Source organism: Bombina bombina, chromosome 3 (genome assembly GCF_027579735.1).
Source record: "Bombina bombina isolate aBomBom1 chromosome 3, aBomBom1.pri, whole genome shotgun sequence".
In the NCBI taxonomy this organism is placed as follows: domain Eukaryota; kingdom Metazoa; phylum Chordata; class Amphibia; order Anura; family Bombinatoridae; genus Bombina; species Bombina bombina.
This window is the reverse complement of record NC_069501.1, coordinates 119,501,234-119,526,377: the sequence shown is the minus strand read 5'-3', so window position 1 is coordinate 119,526,377 and position 25,144 is coordinate 119,501,234. Positions and strand designations below refer to the sequence as shown.

The 25,144-nt window shown below is 38.2% G+C and overlaps 1 protein-coding gene across 1 annotated transcript; it reads left to right on the top strand.

Moving 5' to 3' along the window:
* The first annotated feature begins 977 nt into the window (after positions 1-977).
* On the top strand, positions 978-24,560 carry SOD1 (superoxide dismutase 1). The gene is made up of 5 exons (XM_053705975.1): positions 978-1,146; positions 6,985-7,078; positions 9,353-9,422; positions 16,469-16,583; positions 24,170-24,560. The coding sequence occupies exons 1-5, from the start codon at positions 1,078-1,080 to the stop codon at positions 24,275-24,277; spliced, it is 456 nt and encodes a 151-aa protein (XP_053561950.1). The 5' UTR covers positions 978-1,077; the 3' UTR covers positions 24,278-24,560.
* Positions 24,561-25,144: the final 584 nt, after the last annotated feature.

Genomic DNA, 25,144 nt, shown 5'->3' with positions numbered 1-25,144 from the left:
TATTGTGATCACACTGTCGCAAGCGTATTAATATAGAACACGTTTGCTATATTAAAATATTATAAGTAATACACAATCGTGCCATCGCGTTTGCAATAATAGAAGTATAAAACACATGCAATATTCAAAACTTAAACGTAATTTAGTTCCGATGTGAACACTATTGCACCGCCATGAAGACATTAAAATTGTATGCTCTATCCAAGCCATTTAAGTTTAATTTTGACTCTACTGTCCCTTTAAGCGATCAGTAAACGTTATACAACTAGTACTTTACGTGCTGTTTTGGGTATCGGAGTGGGCGGGGTTATGTAAACCATAAATGGGTGTGGATCTGCTGCAAAGTGACCCTGGAAATTATTTTCAAATGTTGGCAACTATATAGAGCATGTGATTTTTTTTTAATATTATGTCACTTAAAGATTGTACAAGACCTCTGGCAGAACAAGCAAGTTTGGTAATTTAATATCTCAACCTTGCAAACTGACTTGGCTTTTTTTTTCCATGTTAATTTTTCACACATTTAATGCATTATCACCTTCATAAAAAGCCTAAAAATATATATTCTGGACATGTTTTGCAGAAAGCTGTGCAAACATTAAAGGAGCTAATATAAACCAGTAACACAAACCTTTAAAAAGTCAGACGTATAAATAAATGCAAAGCACTTCTGTGTCTACTAAATCAGTACATTATTTTTTTCATAAAGTAAGCGACCATTATAAGTATGAATAAGCAACCACTTCATGCCGTTTCTCTTCAGATAAATCCGTGTGTTTCTCCTTTTATCCCACTTACATAACTAATATGTTTGTAAAGCAATCACATGTAATTGTTTAACTTATCTAACCCCATACAACTTGTCTACATTAACCCTACCCACTGGTCACGTGTTGTCAGTCTAATCCTATTGGTCCGCCTGTGGGCGCTTCTGAGCAAAACTGGGAATTTATTGGATAGGATTTACCCAAGATGACAGAGCGTTCGTCGTGACGTGAAATATTTTATATAAGCGTCAATTCTCGCTGGCTCATCTTCCGATCTCGAGTGTTTGGAGCGACGTACTGAACTAACATAATGGTGAAGGCGATCTGTGTGCTCAAGGGAACAAGTGATGTCACCGGCGTTGTCCGATTCGAGCAAGAGGCAAGGAGCAGTTTGTTTTTATTTGCATTGAAGTGCGTAGCTATGAAATGCAAGGTCATAAAATGAGTGTGTGTGCGTGCTTGACTACCGTGTATATTTGGGTGTGCGTGCTTTTTTTCCTGTTCTATGTGTATTTTTTGGTGGCAATGTTGGCAACTCACCTCCCTGGAGAGCATTTGGGAGTGTACATGCCCCTCTGTCTTTGTGCTTCTCTGGTGGGCATGCCAGTCTGTGTGTTTGGGCCTCCCTGGTGATCATTAGAGTGTACATACTAGTTTTGTGGGTGTCTCCCTGGTGTACATTTTGGGAGTGTACATGCTGGTTTTGTGGGTGCTTACCTGGTGTACATTTTGGGAGTGTACATGCTGGTTTTGTGGGTGCCTACCTGGTGGACATTTGGGAGTGTATATGCTGGTTTTGTGGGTGCCTCCCTGGTGGACATTTTGGGAGTGCACATGGCGGTTTTGTGGGTGCCTCCCTGGTGGACATTTTGGGAGTGCACATGGCGGTTTTGTGGGTGTCTCCCTGGTGTACATTTTGGGAGTGTACATGCTGGTTTTGTGGGTGCTTACCTGGTGTACATTTTGGGAGTGTACATGCTGGTTTTGTGGGTGCCTACCTGGTGGACATTTGGGAGTGTATATGCTGGTTTTGTGGGTGCCTCCCTGGTGGACATTTTGGGAGTGTACATGCTGGTTTTGTGGGTGCCTGCCTGGTGGACATTTTGGGAGTGTACATGCTGGTTTTGTGGGTGCCTGCCTGGTGGACATTTTGGGAGTGTACATGCTGGTTTTGTGGGTGCCTGCCTGGTGGACATTTTGGGAGTGTACATGCTGGTTTTGTGGGTGCCTGCCTGGTGGACATTTTGGGAGTGTACATGCTGGTTTTGTGGGTGCCTGCCTGGTGGACATTTTGGGAGTGTACATGCTGGTTTTGTGGGTGCCTGCCTGGTGGACATTGTGGGAGTGTACATGCTGGTTTTGTGGGTGCCTGCCTGGTGGACATTGTGGGAGTGTACATGCTGGTTTTGTGGGTGCCTGCCTGGTGGACATTGTGGGAGTGTACATGCTGGTTTTGTGGGTGCCTGCCTGGTGGACATTGTGGGAGTGTACATGCTGGTTTTGTGGGTGCCTGCCTGGTGGACATTGTGGGAGTGTATATATGTGCTTACTATATGCCATTATTGTTTATCTGATATGCTGGCTACACATGTCGTGTGTATCCAAGGCTGTGCAGTCTTGCTATTTGCCATCTATGTTTGTTACCGTTCCTACTAAGGCTAATGCGCAAATTACATCACCATATTCCACAGCACATTTGTAAATTGTGCTGACGTGCATATGGTCATGCGCACTTAGAGGGGTAGGAAAATTTTGATAGGGGGTTGTGGAGATAGTTATGCCCGCTTTACTGAGTGATGTAATTAGCGCATTCAAACTCAAGGTAGGAAAATCTGACAGATTTTCCTATTAGCACATGCAGGGGACTATATATTATATCAAATATTAACTTTCATGTACTATTTATTTGAATAATTATTTTAGTACATCCAAATAGTACATTAAATTTAATCTTTGATTTGTTCTCCCACGCATGTGCTTTGTGCAGTTTTTAGCAGATCGCTTCATTTGTCAGCTTTAGCTACCAAAGTACTAAACATGTACTAGTTGGAAAATCTGACATAACAGACTGTCAGATTGTCCTACCTCTTGAATATGCATGCACTAATCAGAGTGAATCGGCTGTTTTTTAGTTCCACAACCCCATAAAAATTTCCTACCCTGCTCAAGTGCGCATTCCACATATCAACTGTGGAATGCGATGATGTAAGTTGCGCATGTGTATTAGAGCTGCAACAAATACATTATGAAAAGTCGTCAACTAATCTCATTATCAATTAGTTGGTCTGCACACAGCACCAGCTGCTTTACTCTGATGAACTCCTGCACATGGTATTGTTTTATAGTTCTTTTCCTAAAGGAAGTCTACAGATGTTTGGTTCACTTTTTTAGGACAGTAAGTTTTTAAGTTTACAACTACTCCTGGCTTATGTGCAACCCACAAATGAGTCACTTTGATTGTTTATATTAAATCAAGTGATTTGGGACTATGCTTTGCCTGATATAGTACCGAGCATATTTACTTATTGGTGGGAGTTATTTGAATTAATGTGCACAATTAGCTGTTTGCTATTGCTGATTATATGTACCGTATAGATAACTGTAAGGCTTTGTCCTGTTGATATATAGTCCTTGGTGATTTTGATTTTTCCTTTTTTTTTTTTTTTTTTCAATTGTGATTTGTACCAGTCTCAGCCTTTTTAAATAAGTATTGGTTATTTTAAGAGCAGACTAGATATTTTTTCCCTAACCTTTTAGCTGGTTATTTACCATTGCATAAATAGTTTTAATATTTTTGTTAGAATTAAATCCAGGTTTACTTTGAGAGGCTCCTTGGCAAGGAGGAAAACACTTTACGGTGGTGGAGCGAACAAAGAAATATCCCACCTTGGCAAAATTGGCAAAACCCTACTTATGCATCTCAGGCACCTCAACACCATCTGAGCGCCTCTTCTCTGCTGCAAGCGAAATAGCTTGTAGTTAGAGAGCCAGGAGCATGTGTACATGTTGACTTTTTGCATTTCAATGCAAAGTTTCTGAAAGAATGAATAACAATGTTATAAACAGTGATAGTCTACCTCTTTCCAGTTCTCTCTTTTCAAAGTTTGTTTTGTTATACTTAATTAACTCCTCTTATTGGGTTCAGCTAGCTCCTGGTAGTGCATTGATGCTCCTCAACACAGGATACCAAGAGAATGAAGCATATTTGATGATGGAAATACATTTTTAAAGTTTTTTTTTTTTTATGTGTATGCTCTCAGGGTCATTAAATAAAACATTTGGGTATCATATTCTTAATTCTTAAATGGACATTTTAGTTTGGCTTTCACGTCTAAGAGCATTGCATTTTATGGTATTTTTTTATTTAATTTTTTCCTTTACTAAGTGAACTGTTTGCTTTTCCTAATTAGAGGCATGCCCTGCCAACAGTAAAACCCAGGCAGTTGTCCTTAGCCAATAAAGATTAGTACAAAGTACAAAATGATCTCTGCTTAATTAGTTTTACCTTAAAGGGACAGTTCACCCCAAAAATTTCTCCCTTTTTAAATTGTTCCCAATGATCCATTTTACCTGTGGTGTGTGTTAATCAGTTTACAAGTAGCTCCTTTACCCCTATTTTGGCTGTTAAAATAGCTGATTTAGCTTGTGGTATCCCAACCTATACTGGAGTCTCAGCTATTGAATAGCCTAAGTAAACACAGCTAGCAGAAGAAATTACACTCCCAGTGGGGTGCAGGGTAGTTAAGTAATTGCATGATTTCCATTGTTCTCTATGTATTGAGCTTTAGTTTTATATCCTAATACAAGATAAGGAAGCAAGTGTGTGTACAGTAATATGATATATTACCTGAAGCTCAACCCATTGTAATAGGCTGTGATTTAAAAGCTCAAAACCAGGTTTATTTGTGTATATGAAGTAGTTGAACAAGCAATTTCTCATACATTTTATACTCAGCTGATATAACATGTCATTGAAAATACATTAATATAAAAAGAATTTGTGTACTGTCCCTTTAAACAGATTGTCAATAAAAAATCCCTGAATAAAGTGAGTGTAAATACTGCTCTTATGCATCATAGACCATTTTTTTAACAGTCATGCAAAGACTGTGAATTGACAGATATGCTGATAAAGGGATTGTGGTGTCCTAGCTAGGCCTCTGGGCTCATACATGCTGCTATAGTAACTGCAGGGTAGTGGGAATTGTTGTGATTGCTGTTTAGCTCCAACTGGGTAAAAAGTGCAGCCTGCAGAAACCAGGCTTACATCATTACTAAAGTGACTCTAATGGCTATTTCTAGTTAGTATGTGTTCACTTAATACTTTTCTCTTGTTTTTAAAATAGCAGCAACTAAGTGTTTATGTATAACTGACCTACTAAGCTGTACGATGTGCACAAGCTCTTAAATTGAATTAGAACATACTATAGGTGCACGTCTTGCTTAAATTGAATCAGAACCTGCTATAGGTGCACATCTTATCTTTTCAGTTATTTAAAATAGTCCAGGCTAAGCACGTGTACCATTAGTGGCACAATGCTTCAGGCAAAAGGCTTTCCAAAAGGATTTAAGCAGTTTAAAGGTTGAAAGATAATGCCTGGGACGTACTTGAATAGATTTAAGAGGAAACGGTGAATAAATGTATATGTAGAAGAATAAAAAACTTGAAACTTTGACATCTGGTATTAGTCCGGCTACTACTGTAATATATTTTAGGCTAAAGCTTAAAGGGACAGGAAACCCCCAAGTTTTCTTTCATGGTTTGGCTAGAATTGGGAGTAGTAATAGATAACAAGCTAAAGGTGGGTGCACAATGCAGGTCAGCGGCTTCTAAGGCTGAGATACTAGCATGTATTAAGAGGCATTGATTCAAGCGAGGCATGCATAATTCTGTTACTATATAAATCCTTGGTAAGACCTTTCCTTGAGTATGGAGTGCAGGTCTGGGGACCGATAAAAACATTGCAGACCTAGAAAAAGTTCAGAGAAGGGGCCACAAAGCTATTAAAAGGAATGGAGAATTTAAGCTATCAAAAGGTTAGCCAACTGGGTCTGATTTCTCTAGAAAAAAGGCACTTGAGGTGACATGATTACTTTATATAAATATATTCAAGGCCCATATACAGAGATGGCAGAAGCTGTTTATTCCAAGAAAATTGTGATAAGAGGTCATAATTTAAGGCTGGAGGAAAGGAGATATAATCTGCAACAGAAACGTTTTTACTGTAAGAGCAAAAAATTTGTGGAACTCATTGGAGGTAGTGAATGCCAAAACCTTAGATACATTTAAAAATGGTTTGTATACATTTCGGGCTAGAAACATAATACATGGATATGATTGCTTGTGTTAAATGTGTCTCCTTTTAATGGCATTAATTTAAGCTCAACTGGAGCTTTTTTGTAAGTATATTAGATTTGTATAGGTTGAACTCAATGGACTTAGGTCTTTTTTTCAACGCATTTCACTACTGGCAGCTAGCTGCTAACATCTAGCTACCTGATCACATGAGACAAATCAGCAGCTAGCTCCCACTAGTGTAGGATATCTGCGTATTTTTCATCTAGGTATACTAAGAGAACAATGCACATTTGAGAATAGAAGCAAATTTAAGTGTCATAAAATTAAAGGCTCTATCTGAACCATGCAAGTCTTATTTAGACTCTTTTTCTTTAAACCTATACTGTAACAAAGGTATAATGGGGGAGTAGTCGTCCAATTTAATTTGGTGTTCAAAGCTTTGGCTGGCTGCATGCCAATCCTCCTAGCACAACTGACTTTGTTATTCTGCTGTCAGTTGTAGAACATAACCTGAAAGTCCTGCTTAGTTCTCTACCAGAGCTGTAAGGGTAAGTGGCACAAACTTTACTCTAGAAAGCAGAGGCATATAAAGCAAAAAGTTGCCTTGTTGACCTAGATATAAATCTTGATTAAAGTTTAGAGAATGAACTCTCTTGCTCAGCATATCTGGCAGTTAAAGATTAGCCAGAAAGCAAGTGCCTTCTGTTCACAAAGCAGTCTGAATTCCCATCATGCTGCACACTATTCAAAGCTGTATGTGACCCTTTCTTGTGGTGGTTTTGTCACTTGGTGGTTTTCTGAAACTTATCTTTTTTTTTTTTTTTTTTTTTAAATATGCTGAAAATGGGTTTTCTTAGTCTGAACACTTGTTTATTCTTTTACCAATTACTGACTTTTGTTCTATAAATCTGTGTACAGGGTAACGGACCAGTAACAGTTGATGGCAGCATCGAGGGGCTCGCTGATGGCAATCATGGCTTCCATATCCATGCTTTTGGCGATAATACCAATGGTAGGATTCATGTCATGTAGAATATGGTTTGAAGGTAACTGGGCAGTTTAGGTTTAGCTTCTAGAGAAGCCTGGGTGCATGGAATTCAGAACCCTAATAAATAAAAATATATATATTTGACAATTCAAGCTATTGATCTAGGCCCATATTGGCATATTAGATGGCACTATGGGTTTCCCACTGAAATGATTTACACACAACTACTGCAGTCATCTGTGATCCCCTTTATTGAGAAATAGCAGACATGCGTGGCTTTGCCATTGCTTTTTGGCAGTTAGAATGCTGCTGCGCACCTTACTTTAAATTCCTGGCAGTGAAAAAGTTAATTCGCTTGTAAGGTTAATTTTTGATGCAGAGTAGAGGTTACTCCTCCTACCTGACACTTCCCACTCCCTAATCCCTCCAAACAGCTCTCTACCTTCACTTACCCCCTCTGGTCACCACCATGCTAGGTACTGGCAGACTTTCTGCATTTTTAGACTTATTTTTTGCAGTGTAAAGATCCCTCAACTCTCCCACCACCCTGAGTCCCCTTCACAAACAGCTCTTTAACCCTCCCCTACTGGAGGCTGCCATTTTACATACTGGCAGCTGTCTCAGTACCCACTTTTTTATTTATTTTCTGTAGTGTAGTGATGCCCCCTACCTCCCCACAATCGTTAGGGTGGCCCCCTTCCAGTTCCTTTTTTTGAGGTAGTGTAACTTACCATCCCTTCTCCATTAAAAAAAATTCTGTAGCAAAGGACTACTCCCTCTGCAGCCCACCTTCCCTCCCGCTGGCACAAGCAATTGAGCATTAGCTCAGACATCTAGCTCCTTCTAGAACCAAAGCACCGATCATACTCCCTTTTCATATGCAGACAGATGCCTGGAGCTGTGACGTAGATCTACGTTGTGCAGTAAAATGGGCTTTGTACTGCATGACTTGGATCTAAGTCACTTTGGATGAAGGGGTTAAGGTACAAATAATCCAAAGGTTATTCCTCCTGAAATGAGCATTGGTTTTTGTTGTGTGAGGCTGTATATTTATGGCTGTAATGTGTTAATATTTTGGTAAATTAATTCCATTAATCAGTTCACAATGCCGTGCTCACCAAGGGGTTTCTTTAAGATTCTTTGCCATTTTTTTCTGTCTAGATGTCACATTGGTTTTGTAGTTCTCAAAACTGAATTTGTATCTGCAGAAATAACTTGCTCCTTCATACCAAGATAAGGAATTAAGTGAAAAGTTGATTAAAATGGCATATTCTATCTGAATCATTAGATTAATTGTGACTTTAATGCTATTGCTCCCCTGCAAATCTATGTACACAGAATTAACTAAGTTTTAAGAAGCTTAATGAATATAATATCTGGTTTGGCATGTAGTAAATCTGCACAAGGACCAAAGTGTGAGGAGGGAGGAGGGGCAAGACATTTAATTTATCTATCTATGTATTTCTAATGTTATAAAATTAGATCAGAAATTTTCTAATAACTGGGAAAAGTTTTTCTAAAAATGAAACCTTTATGTAGAAAACCACAATTTAGATTAATTTAACCCCTTTACTACTGGGAAGTTCAGAGAACTGGCCAAAAATACTGGATAATTTTTAGTGTTTTTGCTATCGCTCCATTTAAACAGAAATAGAGCCTGGGTTTAAGTAGACAACCCAAGGTATTGATCTAGGCCCATTTTTGGTATTTGATGCCACCATTTCACCGCCAAATGATGGCATGAAATATATTAAAAAGGGGCCTATATCAATACCTTGGGTTGTCTAATAAAAAAAATACATATATAGATATAGTTTTGACTGGTAAATAACAAAAGGCTCTATTTCAGTTTAAATGCAGTGATGGCAAAATGCTTAAACTCTCCGGTGTTCTGGGCAAGTTCTTTGTAGTAAAGGGGGGTTAAAGGGACATGAAGACCAAATTGTTCATAGTCCAGAAAGAGCATATATGTGTATATATGTATACATAGGTAGGCTCAGGCACTACTGGGAATTAGCTGCCTATTGGTGGCTGTACACATATATGCCTCTTGTCGTTGGCTCAGCTAGCTCCCAGTAGGGCATTGCTGCTCTTTCAACAAAGCATACAAAGAGAACAAAGCCAATTTGTTGATTGGAAATCAGTTTAAAATTGTATGCTCTATCTGAATCATATTCAACTTTTTGGAATTCATGTCCCTTTTGCAGTCTTGTCAAGAATGATCAAATTCACAAAAGTATAAAAAGCTACTAGAAATGTGATTGTAAAACGCATAGCTGAATTGTTGTTGTTTTTCAGGTTGTATAAGCGCAGGTCCTCATTTCAATCCAGAAGGCAAAAAACATGGTGGCCCAACTGATGAAGAGAGGTAATAAACTTTGTACCTTCCGGTACTTAAGGGACACTGAACCCAATTTTTTTCTATTGTGATTCAGATAGAACATGCAATTTTAAGCAACTTTCTAATTTACTCCTATTATCATTCTTTTCATTCTCTTGGTATCTTTATTTGAAATGCAAGAATGTAAGTTTAGATGCCGGCCCATTTTTGGTGAACAGTGTTCTTGCTGATTGGTGGGTAAATTCACCTACCAAAAGTGCTTTCCATGGTTCTGAACCAAAAAATGGCTCAGATGCCTTTTTCAAATAAAGAAAGAAAGAGAACGATAAAAAATTGATAATAGGAGTAAATTAGAAAATTTGTTAAAATTGCATGCTCTATCTGAATCACGAAAGAAAAAATTTGGGTTCAGTGTCCCTTTGATATTCTTGCTGTTTGATATAACGTTTTGGGCTTTTCTCCTATGCACAACATAAGGTTGTGAGTCTATTTCTTTTATAGACACTAAAGTCACTTTGGCATATAAGACAGTTTAAGATGTTAAGGCTTTTTCATTTTGTGCTGACAAATGAGCATTTTTCTTTCATGAATTAGTGTGCAGCTTCAAAGGGACAGTCAACACCAGAGATTTTGTTCTTTAAAAAGAAAGATAATCCCTTTATTACCCATTCCCCAGTTTTGCATTACCAAGTTATATAAAAACACTTTACCTCTGATTACCCTGTATCTAAGCCTCTGCAGACTGCCCCCTTATTTCAGTTCTTTTGACAGACTTGCATTTTAGCCAATCATTGCTCACTCCAGGGTAACTTCATGTGCATGAGCTCAATGTTATCTATGTGAAACACATGAACTAATGCCTTTTAGTGGTCAAAAGGCATTCAGATTAGAGGCAGTCTTCAAGGTCTAAGGAATTAGCATATGAACCTCCTAGAATTAGCTTTCAACTAAGAATATGAAAATAAAATAAAGCAAAATTGGGGATAAATGTAAATTGGAAAGTTGTTTAAAATAACATTCATTCCCTATTTAAATCATGAGGTTTTTTTGACTTGACTGCCCCTTTAAACCAGTATCAAGTTTGCTTCTTTCTTTGTATCCATTGTTGAAATACATGTGCAGCAATGAATTACTGGGAACTAGCTGCTGCTTGCTGCACATCTATTCCTCATCATTCTCATTGGATGTGTTCAGCTAGATACAGTACCAGCATTAAACACAAAGAAAAGCAGCACTAATTGTGAAACCCTTAGTGTACAAATAATTGCTGTAATATCCAATAATAGATGACATACAATAGAAAAGCCCCTCTTAATTACTAGTGAGGAGCAAACAAGTTGGTCTCAGAAGACCTGGATATAATAAAATAATTATTTTGATTCATTGTTGAACGGTGATACAGTACTTTCAATATAAATACGATAGCGTGTACAGCACCAGCCCTGACTCACTGTAACTCAATAGACCAGTTAACGTTGTTTTGATAATGAATAAAACCAATGTCCAAGTGGGAAAGTGTAAGACTATGCAGAGAAAAGTGTAAATCACTTACAATCTCTTCGTATGTCCTATTCAGATCATATTCCGGCACAAAACCTTACCCAGGATAACACTTCCACAGTGTTTTATTTGCTCCGCAAAATTCAGTCGTCCACTTCCAGAAACCTCTTAAGCAATAAACCGGTATGCTGGAGTTTAGTTGCATAACCTCTGAGGATAACACTGCAAAAGTGTTTTACATGCTCCGCCAAACTTACTCTAAAATGCCCCAAGCAAGCCGGTCAATAAAGATGCGATGCTTCCGGTTCCTGTGAAATGTCAGCGTCTCGACTGGAGTTAAAAGAGCCCAATAGCAGAGTTCAAAAGTCCAAAGGAAAAAAGGCTAGAACTTGTACACCTCAACAGCCTTTTTTCTGCTGCAGGAAATACAGCTGCAAACAGAGAACCAGCCTTAGCCAGAAGCATGTGGACAAGTTGAGATGTTTGCATTTCAATGCAAAGTTTCTGGAAGAGTGAATAACAATGTTATTAACAGTGATAGTCTAACTCTTTCTAGTTCTACCTCTTTTCAATCAGTTTGTGGTTTGGTTTTGTTTGATTATAAAACTGTGCTCTGCTGCTTAAAAATTGAAGAAACAGTTGTGTTAATGTAAAGATTTAGTCTGAAGTTTATATTTGTAACACTCATTATGTGGATTTTATTTAAAACATAGAAAACTATTATTGATTCTCTTTTTATCCGATTAATCGAAAAAATAATCGGACGATTAATCGATTATGAAAATAGTTAGTTGCAGCCCTATTTTGTATACAGTAACAACGTCTCCACCAAAAGTATTAGCTCAGTACAGATTTTACCAAAGTACTGTAAGTCTAAAGGAAAAAGGCTAGAACAGCTCAAACGCATTTTACTTTATTCAATAATAAAGTAGAAATCAACGTGGGCTGCACAACATACAAGAATGTTAAAAGCAATAGATGTGTTGCTTTTATTGCTTTTAACATGCTTGTATGTTGTGCAGCCCATGTTGATTTCTACTTTATTATTGAATAAAGTAAAATGCGTTTGAGCTGTTCTAGCCTTTTTCCTTTGGACTTACAGTACTTTGGTAAAATCTGTACTGAGCTAATACTTTTGGTGGAGACGTTGCTGCTGTATACAAAATAGGGCTGCAACTAACTATTTTCATAATCGATTAATCGGCAGATTATTTTTTCGATTAATCGGATAAAAAGAGAATCAATAATTTTCTATTTTTTAAATAAAATCCACATAATGAGTGTTACAAATATAAACGTCAGACTAAAACTTTATATTAACACAACTGTTTCTTCAAATTTTAAGCAGCAGAGCACAGTTTTATAATTAAACAAAACAAAACCCCAAACTGTTTGAAAAGAGGTAGAACTAGAAAGAGTTAGACTATCACTGTTAATAACATTCTGTTATTCACTCTTTCAGAAACTTTGCATTGAAATGCAAAAATCTCAACATGTCCACATGCTTCTGGCTAAGGCTGGTTCTCTGTTTGCAGCTGTATTTCCTGCAGCAGAGAAAAGGCTGTTGAGGTGTATAAGTAGGGTTTTGCCAATTTCACCAAAGTGGGATACAGGTATACCCCGCTCATACAGCGGGTTAGGGACCGGAGCCCTGCTGTAAAGTGAAAACCGACTTAAAGTGAGTCAATGCATTTTTTACTTGTTTTTCACTTGCCAGTGTGTTTACAAGCTTAAAAACATGTTTGAAATAACATATATAGGTGTGCAATAGTGCTAAGTTTAGTTTAATAACAACAAAAGACAGTACACTACTGTATTCAGTTATGCAGACAGTAGAAAGGGATACATATACTGTATACAGGTACTGTACAGTACAACATGTAGTACAATACAGTGGTATGTGCTTTATTGCTTATCTTTGCTTATGATTCATCATCTGAGTTTTCAATGCAAATCAGTTTTGAAGGTGATGAACTTGAAAAAGATTCATCAGGTCTTGATGTTGAAGGTGATGATGATGGCTGTGGGACTTAATTACATATAACCTAATGTACAGTACTCTACTGTACCTGTACTGTATGACAGATCCTTATTTTATGTGGAGATCTCAAACCATGCCAAACAATACTGTACAGTACTAAAGTAGGTTATGTTTTATGGTATGGTACTGTATATGAGATGGAGGCATATGAAATGCTTACCTGTACTATTCAAGGTAAGCACAAAGGTATTATGACAATAATACTGTATACAGCATATACTGGTACTTGTACTGTACCTTTATTGGCCAAAAAATACTGCTTATGAAGAACTAGACTTGTGTGTACGGTACAATTACTGTATGGATTTAACAAATAATCCTGTACTGTACCTTTAATTGTACAAAAAATACTGTAATGCTTATGAAGACCGGTATACTGTACTGGACTTACCAAATTACAGTATCTGGTACAGTACAATACTGTACTGCACAGTTTTAGCAACCCTAAAGTCTTTCCAACGTACTCTGTAAAACCGCATGCAATTTTTCTCTTTACTCCTTGTCTAAGTCCTGAGCTGTGCCGCGCTGAGAAACTACTTCCGGGTTTGCGGCGGCGACGTATTAGCGAAACGACGTAAAGCGAATCGACGTAAAGCGGGGTATACCTGTATTTATCTTTGTTAGCTCTTCACCAATGCTAAGTATTTTCTACCTTGGCAAGGGGCCTCTCAATAAAGTAACCCTTGACTTCATTCTAACATAAAAATATCTTGAATATCTATATGCAATGGTAAATAACCAGCTATAAGGTTAAAGGAAATATCTGGTCCGCTCTAAAAATAACGAATATATACTTATAAAAGTTGAATCTGGTACATATTATCACAATTAAAAATATCAAAAAACAAAATCAAAAGCGCTAAGGACTATATCAATAACAGGACAAAACCTTACACATTTATTTATACAGTACATATAATCAGCAATAGCAAGCAATACGCTAATAATTGTGCAAACAGATAATAGTGCACATCAATTTAAATAACTCCCATCAATCTAGGGGCAAGGTGTAAACAACAAGCTTGGCACTATCATGAAAAGCATAGTTCCAAATCACCAGATTTAATATAAACAATCCAACTGATGACTATTATATCTGGGTTGCACATAAGCCAGGGGTAGTTGTAAACGTACACTGTCCTGAAAAAGTGAAAAGTAGACGTCTGTAGATGTCCTTTAGGCTAAGGACATAACCATAAAACACAATACCATGTGCAGGAGTTCATTGGAGTGAAGCAGTTGGTGTTGTGCACAGACCAACTAATCGATTGAGATTCGTTGACAACTATTTTCATAATCGATTATTATTGATTATGGCGATTAGTTGTTGCAGCTCTAATACAAAACTTGTACGTCCTAGACAAGCTGGAAACCAATTTGTAGACGGTTGAAAAATTGACAGCGCAACCCAGTCTCAAGTTCAAACAGCCCACCAAAAAATTGGACAGAAACAACCGGGTTACTTTTTGGCCAATTCAAGGAGCCGTAGCTGGATCTCAGAAGGAAAGTGGGTTGTTTGAACTTAGAGACCATTTGCAATAACAAAGGCAGTTTGTTCTGACATTACAGCTGGTGATCTCCGATCTAAAGACTGCTACGGACATACCTCTGAGGAGGATTTTATATATACCTATTCGATACATACTTCTTGTGTGTTTTTATTGTGCGTGTGATCTGGTAATAAATTGCATTTGAATCGTGGGTTGTGCTGTCTATTTTTCTACCCTCTAGATACCAGCATTGCTGCTCGTTTAACAAGATACCAAGATAATTTTCCAATTTACTTCTAATATCAAATTTGCTTAGATGTTAAAAATTGTATGTTCTTTCTGAATCATGAAATCTTTTTTTTTTTTTATCTTTTTGATGGGCTGTGATTCTGAACGTTTAGTTGGTGGTATAGCTCTCTTCCCTTTTCATAGAAGTCATCCACAATTGGTTCTGTTTCTACCAGCTCAGGCAGTAATTTAAAGTGCTTGTTTTGTTCCAGTAATGATTTTGCCTTGGGTATAATATGGCTTTTTGAAATTAACGGCTTCTGCATGGTTTAGAGGGACACAATCTTCAATATTCCACTTAACTGGCTTTTTTAATCTGCGGGATAGCTACAGCAAACCAAAAGTTATTAAAGGGACCGTAAATGTAAAAACAGGTTACATAATTCTGCACTTAGTGCAGAATTGTGTAATATCTTAGCGATGTCTTGAAAAAAACAAGGATTTGAGTTTAGCCCCCAAAGTTTCTTAGTTTCCTCTCTAGGCTCCTCTGATCAGGTCTTATTTTCAGAAGTGGTTCGCGGGCGCGCTGTCTAATCGCAGTGCACTGATTGCGCTATTGAACTAACTGTAGCGCTCTCCTGGTCTGGTAGCGGGAGCGAACTACATTTAGTTCAATAGTGCGATTGGGCATGCTGTGATAACGCACCCGCAAACCGATTTTGAAAAGACCTGATCAGAAAAGCCTGGAGCGGAAAATAAGTAACTGGGGGCTAAAATATCAAATCTTTTTCAAGCTGTCGCTATGATAATTTTAAATCATTTACTGTCCTTTTTCATATCTGGACTTGATACCACCAGCAACTCTCCTTTTGCCTCTGTCCTGCAGACTTGGATGGCATATGCTGAGTAAGGTCAACATGTTTTGTGTTCATGCACCTCGAGGGCATTCATTATTGGTCCGTTGCGGCACAAGTCAGTTTTTTTCTTTAAGAGCTTTTCCAATTATTGCCTGGGACTGGCACTCACATACATTTGAATCATGTGATGGACACATGCAAGGGTTTTATGTTCTTTCCATTGGATTATGGTGGCAAAAGCTTTTAATGCCTCTACCGTATCTGTATAACCAAAGTAAATCCTGGTACATATGCTTAATCCCTTTTAGAGCCTGATTCTCAACTTGCCAGCACAGAGAAATAATCCACTTATTTTACTGAGCACTACTTTGTAAAATAAGTGCCCCTCCATAACATAAAACATTAGTGAACTTCCCTTAATGAGTTATACAGTTCCCAAGGTAAAAATTGTCTTTAAAACAATCTGTGAGGGGCCTCGTACTGATTAGCCACCTTTATAGAATCTTGCCAAAAAAAATTGGCCCTAAAACGGATTTCTTACAAATGAGCTGAGTTGTACTTTGGTTCCTGCACTTTATTTGATTTCCCTTGGCTGTGATACAGGATAGACTTTGCAACAGTAATTGAGGTAAGTAGCGTGCACATGTGTTGTAATTTGGTTATTTTAGACAGTTGGTACGATATGTTTAGCCCACCCAATGTCAAAGGTTAGTTTGGTGCTGACACTATAGAAATTGTTTGAGACTGTTGTATCATTTACCATATCCAGTGACCAACAAAGACAAAAACTGGTCATGTTGATTTAATAGGTGATTCTGTGTTCTCATTTCTCACTGCTAAGACTATATGTAAGATCAGTGGGATCCTCGGATATGTTGAATTGCTTAGCTAGCAATCTCTATTGTGTGGTGTTGCTGTGAGTATGTTGTCACTAAAAATTTTTTTTTTCTCATGTAGGCATGTTGGGGATCTTGGAAATGTAACTTCTGCAGATGGAGTGGCTAAGTTCAAATTTGAAGACTCTGTTATTTCTTTGACTGGTCCTCATTCCATAATTGGTCGCACTGCAGTGGTAAGATTTCAATTTGAATTTTACCACTGTGCTAACACTATCTTAAATATTTGTTTATGTACTGAAAGAGCAGCAGTTTCTTAGTCTCCAACTGCATAAATAGGCATTATGGCAAAACATTCAATATACATAGAGAATAGTATGTAAACCTTAAATTGTGCAAAAATGTAAAACCTTTTAAAATGTATTGTTTAAAATATATCATTAAAGCGTATTTAAAAGTACTCTGCTTACTGGACACAACGTGGATGTAATTCTAAGAATTTAGAGTCTTAGGGCATGATTCTAAAAAATGCCAGTCTAGACGTGGTTTTACACACTTACTCGCAGGGGCATTCCTCATGGAATTCAATAAAAAGGTGACTGTCCTACGAGTGGTGATATGTGTAAAATTTTGCATTGGTGAACGAAGTACACTGGGAGAACCCAGCATATGTTTAAACTTTACTATTACCCCTAATTCAAATCACGAAGTTTTAAGTGTACTGTTCCTTTTTTTCATTTGCATAGGTTTGCCTTTTAGAGTAATTGTGATAAAAACTTGCTACTTAAATTGCAAGAAATAACAGGTCTGCAAAGTGAAAATGTCTGCAGAATTACACTGATATTTGGGTTTTATATGCCCATGTTCAGCCGATTTTTGTACAACCAGTATACTTAAATTTATAATTTGCTGTGCATATTTAATACAAATTATTCCTATGTAATTTTAAATACAAATGACTGTTTTCATTGTGCACTTATGTTTGTATGCATCTCCTTCCCATACAAAAATTTAGTATACACCCCTTAGCAACAGACCCTGTTTTGGGGGTAAAAAGTGTCTATATAATTCCATTAGGGAAATAGAACTACTTGTTACATTTTAATGGGACATTAAACACTAAATGCTAGAAAGAATGATGCATTCAAATAAGATTAGTCTGAGAATAACATGTAGATGTATTTTTTATAGTTTAATTAGTTTTTTAAAACTTTACACTTTTGTCAATATTTAGTGTCTATAAAACAATGGGAGCTGCCATGTTGTAACTTAGGTCACTTTCTCTGCTGTGGCCAATTAGGGACAGTTATAAATAAGTCACTACAGTGCAGCCAATGGCTGTGTTTTATAGTACAGTGTTCTACACTTCCATTTCTAACAGGAACTGAAAAGCTCACAATTTCAGAATGGATATACTGGAAAGGGGGACAAAATAAAGTATAACAGTTTTTTTTTTCTATATGTATATGATTTAACATTTTATATTACCATCTCAGTGTTTAATGTCCCTTTTTAATATGCTTGAAATAAAAAGGTAATGCACATTTGTCAGTGTGAAAATTGTAGTTTAATGTTCGCTAGTTGAGAAGCACAATGATCTGTTGAACCAAGACACGCCGCCTAGCATGCATAAAGCAAACTGGATTTTGTATAGTAAGTTTAACATTTTTTTAATGCCAGTAACCTTCAGTTTCATTTTAGTTTGCAGTTTATTACATAAATTTGTGTTTGAAGTATTTTCATCACACCAAAAATCACTTAAATTTAGCATGGTTACCTAAAAAGAAATGTAGATTTCAATTTGAAATATAAGCTTTTTTGCAATATACTTCCATTAACAAAATGCTTTTAGTAAATTACTATTTTTCAGCGGCATATACGCATATGTTGTGTGGGCCTGTGCACCAGTATTCACACCATGGGGTCAATTTATCAAGCTGTCACAGGGGTGCATATACGTGGCTGAATTCAGCATTGCACACTAGCACTGTTTTTTGCGCTTGTGTGCAATCCCTAGCACAGCCAATTATGTGTGGGCATGAGCTGTCAATCTCCCCAGTCGGACGAGACTGGGGAGATTGTAATTCACCACCTTAGAGATGGTGAAAGGTTAGGAAAGCAGCAGTCTGACCGCTGCTGGTTAAATAGACTGCAGGCTCTCGTGAGAACCTGCAGTCGTAGGGGGTTGAAAGACTGGCGAAGACATTGATAAATCGACCCCCATGTGTGCGCTCTGCAAACTGGCAGTAGTGTGTATTGCTTCTGAAGACTTAACTTGTCATGCAAGCCCCTGCTGACCCTCTGAGGTCGTGTGATTGAATCCTGGTGCACAGGCATTAACCAGGTATGTACGTATGCTGCTTAAAAACAGTAACATTTACTAAAATGTTTGCTAATAGTAAAGAAATTAGCATTTCTGCAATATACTTCTAAGATACAGTGAGTCCACGGAATCCTCAATTACTGTTGGAAATATCACTCCTGGCCAGCAGGAGGCAGAGCACCACAGCAAAGCTGTTAAATGTCACTTCCCTTCCCACAATCCCCAGTCATTCTCTTTGCCTTCGGTACAAGGAGGTGAAGTTTTTGTGTCCTGAAGAAAATGTGATTATTTCACTTCAAGATTTTATTATTTTGAAAGCCAGAGTAGGTTTGCTTTGATTTTTCCTCAAGATTGGGTCTAGCTGTACTGTACTCCACGTTGGTCTCTTCAGTAGGGCAGTGGAGGCTTTAAAGCAGTTAGGAAAACGCAGCAAGGCCCACCTCACAAGTTCCTAACATTATGCTGCCCTGGTATATATTAATCCTGAGTAGGTTTACTGTTTCTTTTTTCTCTTAGCCTGACCACACCCTCTTTTTTTTTTTCTCTCCGATGGAACAGAGTGATGTCATAATAGGATGCACAGCCCTCTGGTGGCTCATGGGGGAACATCAGACTGCAGAGCAGAAAGACTTAGTTTTTTTTTTTCTGGGCACGAATGTGACAGTGGTAAGTTGTATAAACATTACTCTCACACAATATTTACTACTCCCATATTTAAATGTCTAACAAGAGCGGCATCTCTGTGGAGGCGGTTCCTCATAACGGAATTATGTTATACCGTCAGTTACATGTTGCATACCTGAAGTCTCATTGTCCAATGACTAAATTTAATACAAGTCTCACAGCTCTCTTGTGATCATGCACTCATCACTACTGCATGATAATAGGGTTATCCTTTAAAAAAAAAAAAAAAAATGCCACTGAATTTTAGTGGTAATCTTTTTGTATAATGTAAGTCTGGATTACTCTTCCAGCCTAGGAGGGTTATCTTGTTTTGGAACAGAGGTCTATTCCTATGTTTGTCTCTTGAGCTATTGGAGTTGCGACACACACCCTTCTGTCAGGTATATAAATATTAAAATGCCAGGACATGGGTGTCACTGTTTTGTTAAAGCCTGGTTATGCTCTGTGGCACAGTTTGAAGATGTTATCCCTGAGCCCAATGTCTCAAATGATGTTGTTCAGGCAATGCCACAGCTTCCTCCTCTAATGTCCCAAGCCTCAATGACGTGACATGCAGTGTCCAGCCGTTCCTCTCAATCTCCTTGAGGAGTATTTTTGCCTAAAGATTTTGCGACAGTTATCTTCTGTGGTATCTGCGGCATTATGTTTTTTCTTCTTTGAGGGAAAATGCAAGATTTTAGAGATTCAGATAGTAAGGTTTCTGTTCCACTCTGCTACACAGGTTGCTTCTCTCATAAAGCTTTAACACCTTTGTGTATTAAAGGTTTTTGCTGCTATGGCGCGACTCAGATTTGCCTGTTGTCAATCCTTAAGAATCTAGTAAATTTTTTCGAAATCCTAGGTTTCCTTTGTGGAAGTTTTCTTGTTCCATACCGTGCTTGGAGATTTTTCACAGGAATGGGGGCAGTCAGGATAATTTATTTTTTTTGGTTTTCCTCGTATCCTACCTTAAAAAAGGTTTTCTGTCTATCAATTATCACGGTGCCTAATAGAGAAGGGATTATTCCTACTCTGGCTATGAGGATTACGATCCCTAGAGAGGATAGCTGCTCTTCTCAGGATCAATGGACTACATGGAACAAGTGTGGCATCTTATTAATGCAATGCTTTGTCTGATTCCTTTTTGGTAGGGATTTCTTTGAGATCCAGTTCAGAAGTCTTCTATTTCTGAGGTTACCATGCCAGTCTTTCAATCACTTTTAGTTTGTGGCTCTTCCCTTTGGCCTTGCAGCAGTTTCCGGTGGGGTCTGTATTGGCAATCATCAGGTTTAGGGGAATTGTTATGGTGCCTTTCTGGTTTACATAATGGCTCAGGCACCATATTTGACAAGCAAACTCATACGGTGATCTTGTCATTTTCAGATCCACATCCATCTGTGGAATGAAGACAGAGTTCCTTTGTTCCGGCTACAGGGGTAGTTTCTTAGGGACCATTTAGTTTCCCTGTCTCTGGAAATATTTTTGTCAGAGGTCAGAAAATAGGATTCTTTCCTCTTGTCTCTTTCAGTACTCTGACCCTTCAGTGGCTCCATGTTTGGAGGTAATTGGTCTGGTTGTTTCATTGGACATCTTTCCTTTGCTCAATTCCATCTGTAAAGTTTGCTATTATGCAGGTTCAGATAGTGGACTGGGGATTTTATGGCTGTCTTAGAGGATAGATCTAGATCTGTCATGAGATTCTTCCCTGTAGATCAGAGAGGGGAATAAGTGGTAGAGCGCTTGCTTAGCTTGCGAGGGGTAGCAGGATAGTTGCCAGCATTCTCCCGAATCTTTTGGTTTTCTCAGGAACTTCTGTCTCTGGGTACATGCTTCCGGAGACCTTCCTGAGTAATGGTGACAATGGTCGCTAGACTGAGTTGGTGACTATGGACCTGGGCGAACCTGCTCACCATAACCATATTGGAGCTGGAAGGAATCTGGAGTTCCTTTGCGATGATTGCCATGGATTGTTCGGTGGGTGGACGCTCATGTTTTTCCGCTATTCACATTTTAAGGAGTGAATACCGGGAGCAGACTTCTTGAGCAGTCAGATTTTCGTCCCAGGGAGTGGACTCTTCTCCCTGAGGTGTTCTCCAGATTAACTCTCAAATGGGGGGTGTTGGAGATGGCAGTACGCCAAGTTTTCAGTCGAGATCAGCAGGCTATGTTAAATACCCTGGCAGTTCCTCGGGATTTCAGTTTGCTCTCCTTCCACGAGTCCTTGCTCGTGTCAAACAGGAGAGCATCAGTAATTATGATAGTTCCTGCGTAGCCCCGCAGGATTAGGTATGCAGACCTAGTGGAGATGTGGTCTCTACCACCTTGGAGATTTCCTCTGAGGAAGGACCTTCTAATTAAGGGTTTTTTCCTTCACCCAAATAATTTCTCAGAATCTGACTGCATGGAGATTGGATGCTTAGTTTGGCTTAAGCGTGAGTCTTGAGTCGGTCATTGAGACCATGTTTCTGACTTGTAGCCTGTTACTTGAAACATTTACCGTAAGATATGGCGTAAATGTCCTTATGGTGTGAATCCTTAATCTACTCTAGGAGTAGGGACAGAATTCTTAGGATTTTGCCCTTTCTACAGGAAGGTCTGGAGAAGGTTTTGTCAGTCAGTTCTCTGAAGGGTCAGATGTCTGCATTATCTATCTTAATGCATAAGCATCTGGCAGATGTGCAGTTTTTTTGTCAGGATCGTGTTTAAGTCTGTTGCTCCTCCTGGGAGCATTAACTTAAGTTTTGCAGCAAGCTCTGTTTGAGCCATTTCATTCCATAGATATAAAGTTGTTATCTTGGAAGTTTTTGTTTCTTATTGCTATCTCTTCTGCTCAGAATGTCTGAACTTTCAGCTTTGCAGTGTGATTTATCTTTCATGCCGATGAGGTAGTTCATCGTACTAAGTTAGGTTCCTTCCTAAAGTGGTTTTGGACAGAAATTTTTATCAGGAAATAGTTTTTCCTCCTTTGTCGTAGTTCTTTTCTGTAGAACGTTTGTTGCACAACTTGGAGGTTGTGCATGCTTTAAAATTTTATTTAGACAAAGGATTTTCGCCAGTTTTCTGCCCTGTTTGTTTCTCTGGGAAACGTATGGGTCAAAGCTTCTGCTACTTTCTCTGGTTGAGAAGTATAATTGGTTTTGCTTATGAGACTGCTGGGCAGCAGTCTCCTTAGAGAATTACAGCTCATTCCACTAGGGCTTTCACTTCTTGGGTTTTAAAAAATGAAGCTTCTGTGGAACGGATTTGCAAGGCTGCAACTTGGTCTTTCCTGCATACCCTGTCAAAATTTTACAAATTGGATACTTTTGCCTCAGCTGAGGTTTTTGGGAGAGAGGTTCTTCAAGCGGTGGTGTCTTCTGTTTAGGTTGCCTGTCTTGTCCGTCCCTAATCATCGGTGTCCTCTAGCTTGGGTATTGGTTCCCAACAGTAATTGATGATTCAGTGGACTCACTGTATCTTAGATCAGGTAAGCATAAATTGTTTTCTTTCCTATTTATTTCTGGATATGGTGAGTCCTCGGCCTGCCCTTTATTCTAAGACAGTTATTTTTAACTTTAACCTCAGGCAGCTCTACACCATATGTTTCCTTTTTTTTTCCGCATTTTCCTTCGATTGAATGACTGGGGATTGTGGGAAGGGAGGTGACATTTTAACAGCTTTGCTGTGGTTCTCTTTGCCTCCTCCTGCTGGCCAGGAGTGATATTATCAACAGTAATTGATTCCGTGGACTCATTATCCAAAAAGAAACTTATTAGGTAAGCATAAATTTTGTTTTCATACTGAAATGCACCTGTACACTATTTACACATTTTTGTATTCTTAAAGGGATAGAAAGGTAAAGTTACTATATAGATTTTTAGTCCATATTGCTTTGAACATTGTTTATGGTTCTGAAGGTTTTCAAAGAACAATTAGCAGTTTGATCATAAATGTTCTACTGTTCTGTACCCATGCTTATTTTTTTGTTTAAAACTGACATGCAGTCATTAATGCATCATTGTCCTAGGTGCTTCATTATGGGATTGAGTTTAAAAGTGTTTTTGCAGAAAAATAACTTTTGCAAGAGTGCTTGCTCCTTTTTTTTTTTTTTTTTGTGAACTGTATTGCCTCAGTCCTTTATAATTCAAAGTCCCTATACAGCAACCACCAATATGCAACTATTATCTAGTAATGCATTGCTGCTCCTGAGCCTACATAGGTGGTATTTTAACAAAGGATACCAAGAAAATGAAACTTAAGTTGAAAGCTAAACCTAGTAGGTAGGCTTATATGCTAATTCCTAAGCCCTTGAAGGCTGACTCTTATCTAAGTGCATTGAGTTCTTCACAGCTAGAAAGGGATAGTTCATGTGTGCCATATAGATAACGTGCTCACTCCCATGGAGTTATTTATGAGTCAGCACTGATTGGCTAAAATAAGTCTCTCAAAAGAACTGAGATAAGGGGCAGTATGCAGAGGCTTAGACACAAGGTAGAGGTAAAAATATTTGTTGGTTATGCAAAACTGGGGAATGGGTAAAAAAAGGATTATCTATTTATTTTTTTTTCAAATCCTAGCGTAGACTCCCTTTAATTGTCTTCAGCAGGGGAAACAGAACGTGCAAATTAAGTTTAAACATGGCAGCACCCACAATTTTCAGTTGCCTTTACAATAACTTAACTGCATAAACAAATCAACCAAATTTGTTCTTTCATTTTGCTAAGAAATTATATGTATAGTAAAAAAAGTTTGCTTAACATTCATCCAAATGCACATGTTTATTGTATGTAGAAATGTTATCCCTTTTGATTTGTTTACCTCACAAGCACTTACTGGTCTTAACTGTTCATTTTCCAGGTTCATGAGAAGACTGACGACTTGGGCAAAGGTGGCAATGATGAGAGTTTTATCACAGGCAATGCTGGTGGTCGCTTGGCATGTGGAGTAATTGGCATTGCTCAGTGAGGTTCTTTTGAAGTACCAATGGGTGTCTGAAGCCTCTCACCTGGCCTCATGCGATATGCTTGCTTACAGTAGATAACTATCAGTTGGAACCATATTCTGTTGCATTTCAGTAACTTTCTGATTGTTTATAAAAGTGTTTAAATTCTGTCAAAACATAAAATTGGTTGCATAGTTTTATAAAAAAAACTGGTCTCCTTTGTAATTCCTTAATCCATCTGCAATAAATGGAAGTGGAATACCTTCACTAACTTCATGGCTAATATGAATACAGAGTTTTCTACCACTGGTGTTTCAGATTAGTTTCTTTTGCATAAGTCAAAATACGGTTCCATCAAGCCACTTGTTTTCTCAATACTAAAGTGGAAACTTTACAGCACTAAAGTCTATTCAGTTTTAGAAAAAAAGCCAAGTTAGATGCAAATGGTGGTTAATGTAAAAGAACAATCTATCTGTAGCTTTCTTTTCAAAAAGTGGTGTGGTTGGCAGTGGAAGCTTCTCTATAAGAGCACAGGCGCACGTGAACCCACTGAGAGGAGAACCTTTTTGGCTGAATAAATATACATTTTCCAATAGCTCCCTACTGGAAAAAATTATATTTATTCGGCTAAAAAGGGTTCCAGTCCAATTTTGTAAAAAAATTGCTATTTTTACTTCTCACTGCACGTGCGATAGAAATAAGTGCAAAGAGCTTGAAGCCTATACTTCTAATTGCCTGCATTGCCCCCTCCCAACCCAGCCCCATAACTTGTTAATCGCACAGTTCTGACTGTGTAAGGGATGATGGCGTGCGGGAGGAGGAGCCTGGCCGGCGTGAGCACACAAGCCTTTTGAAAAGGTGCACAGCCGTAGAGGAATATACTTTTTTTT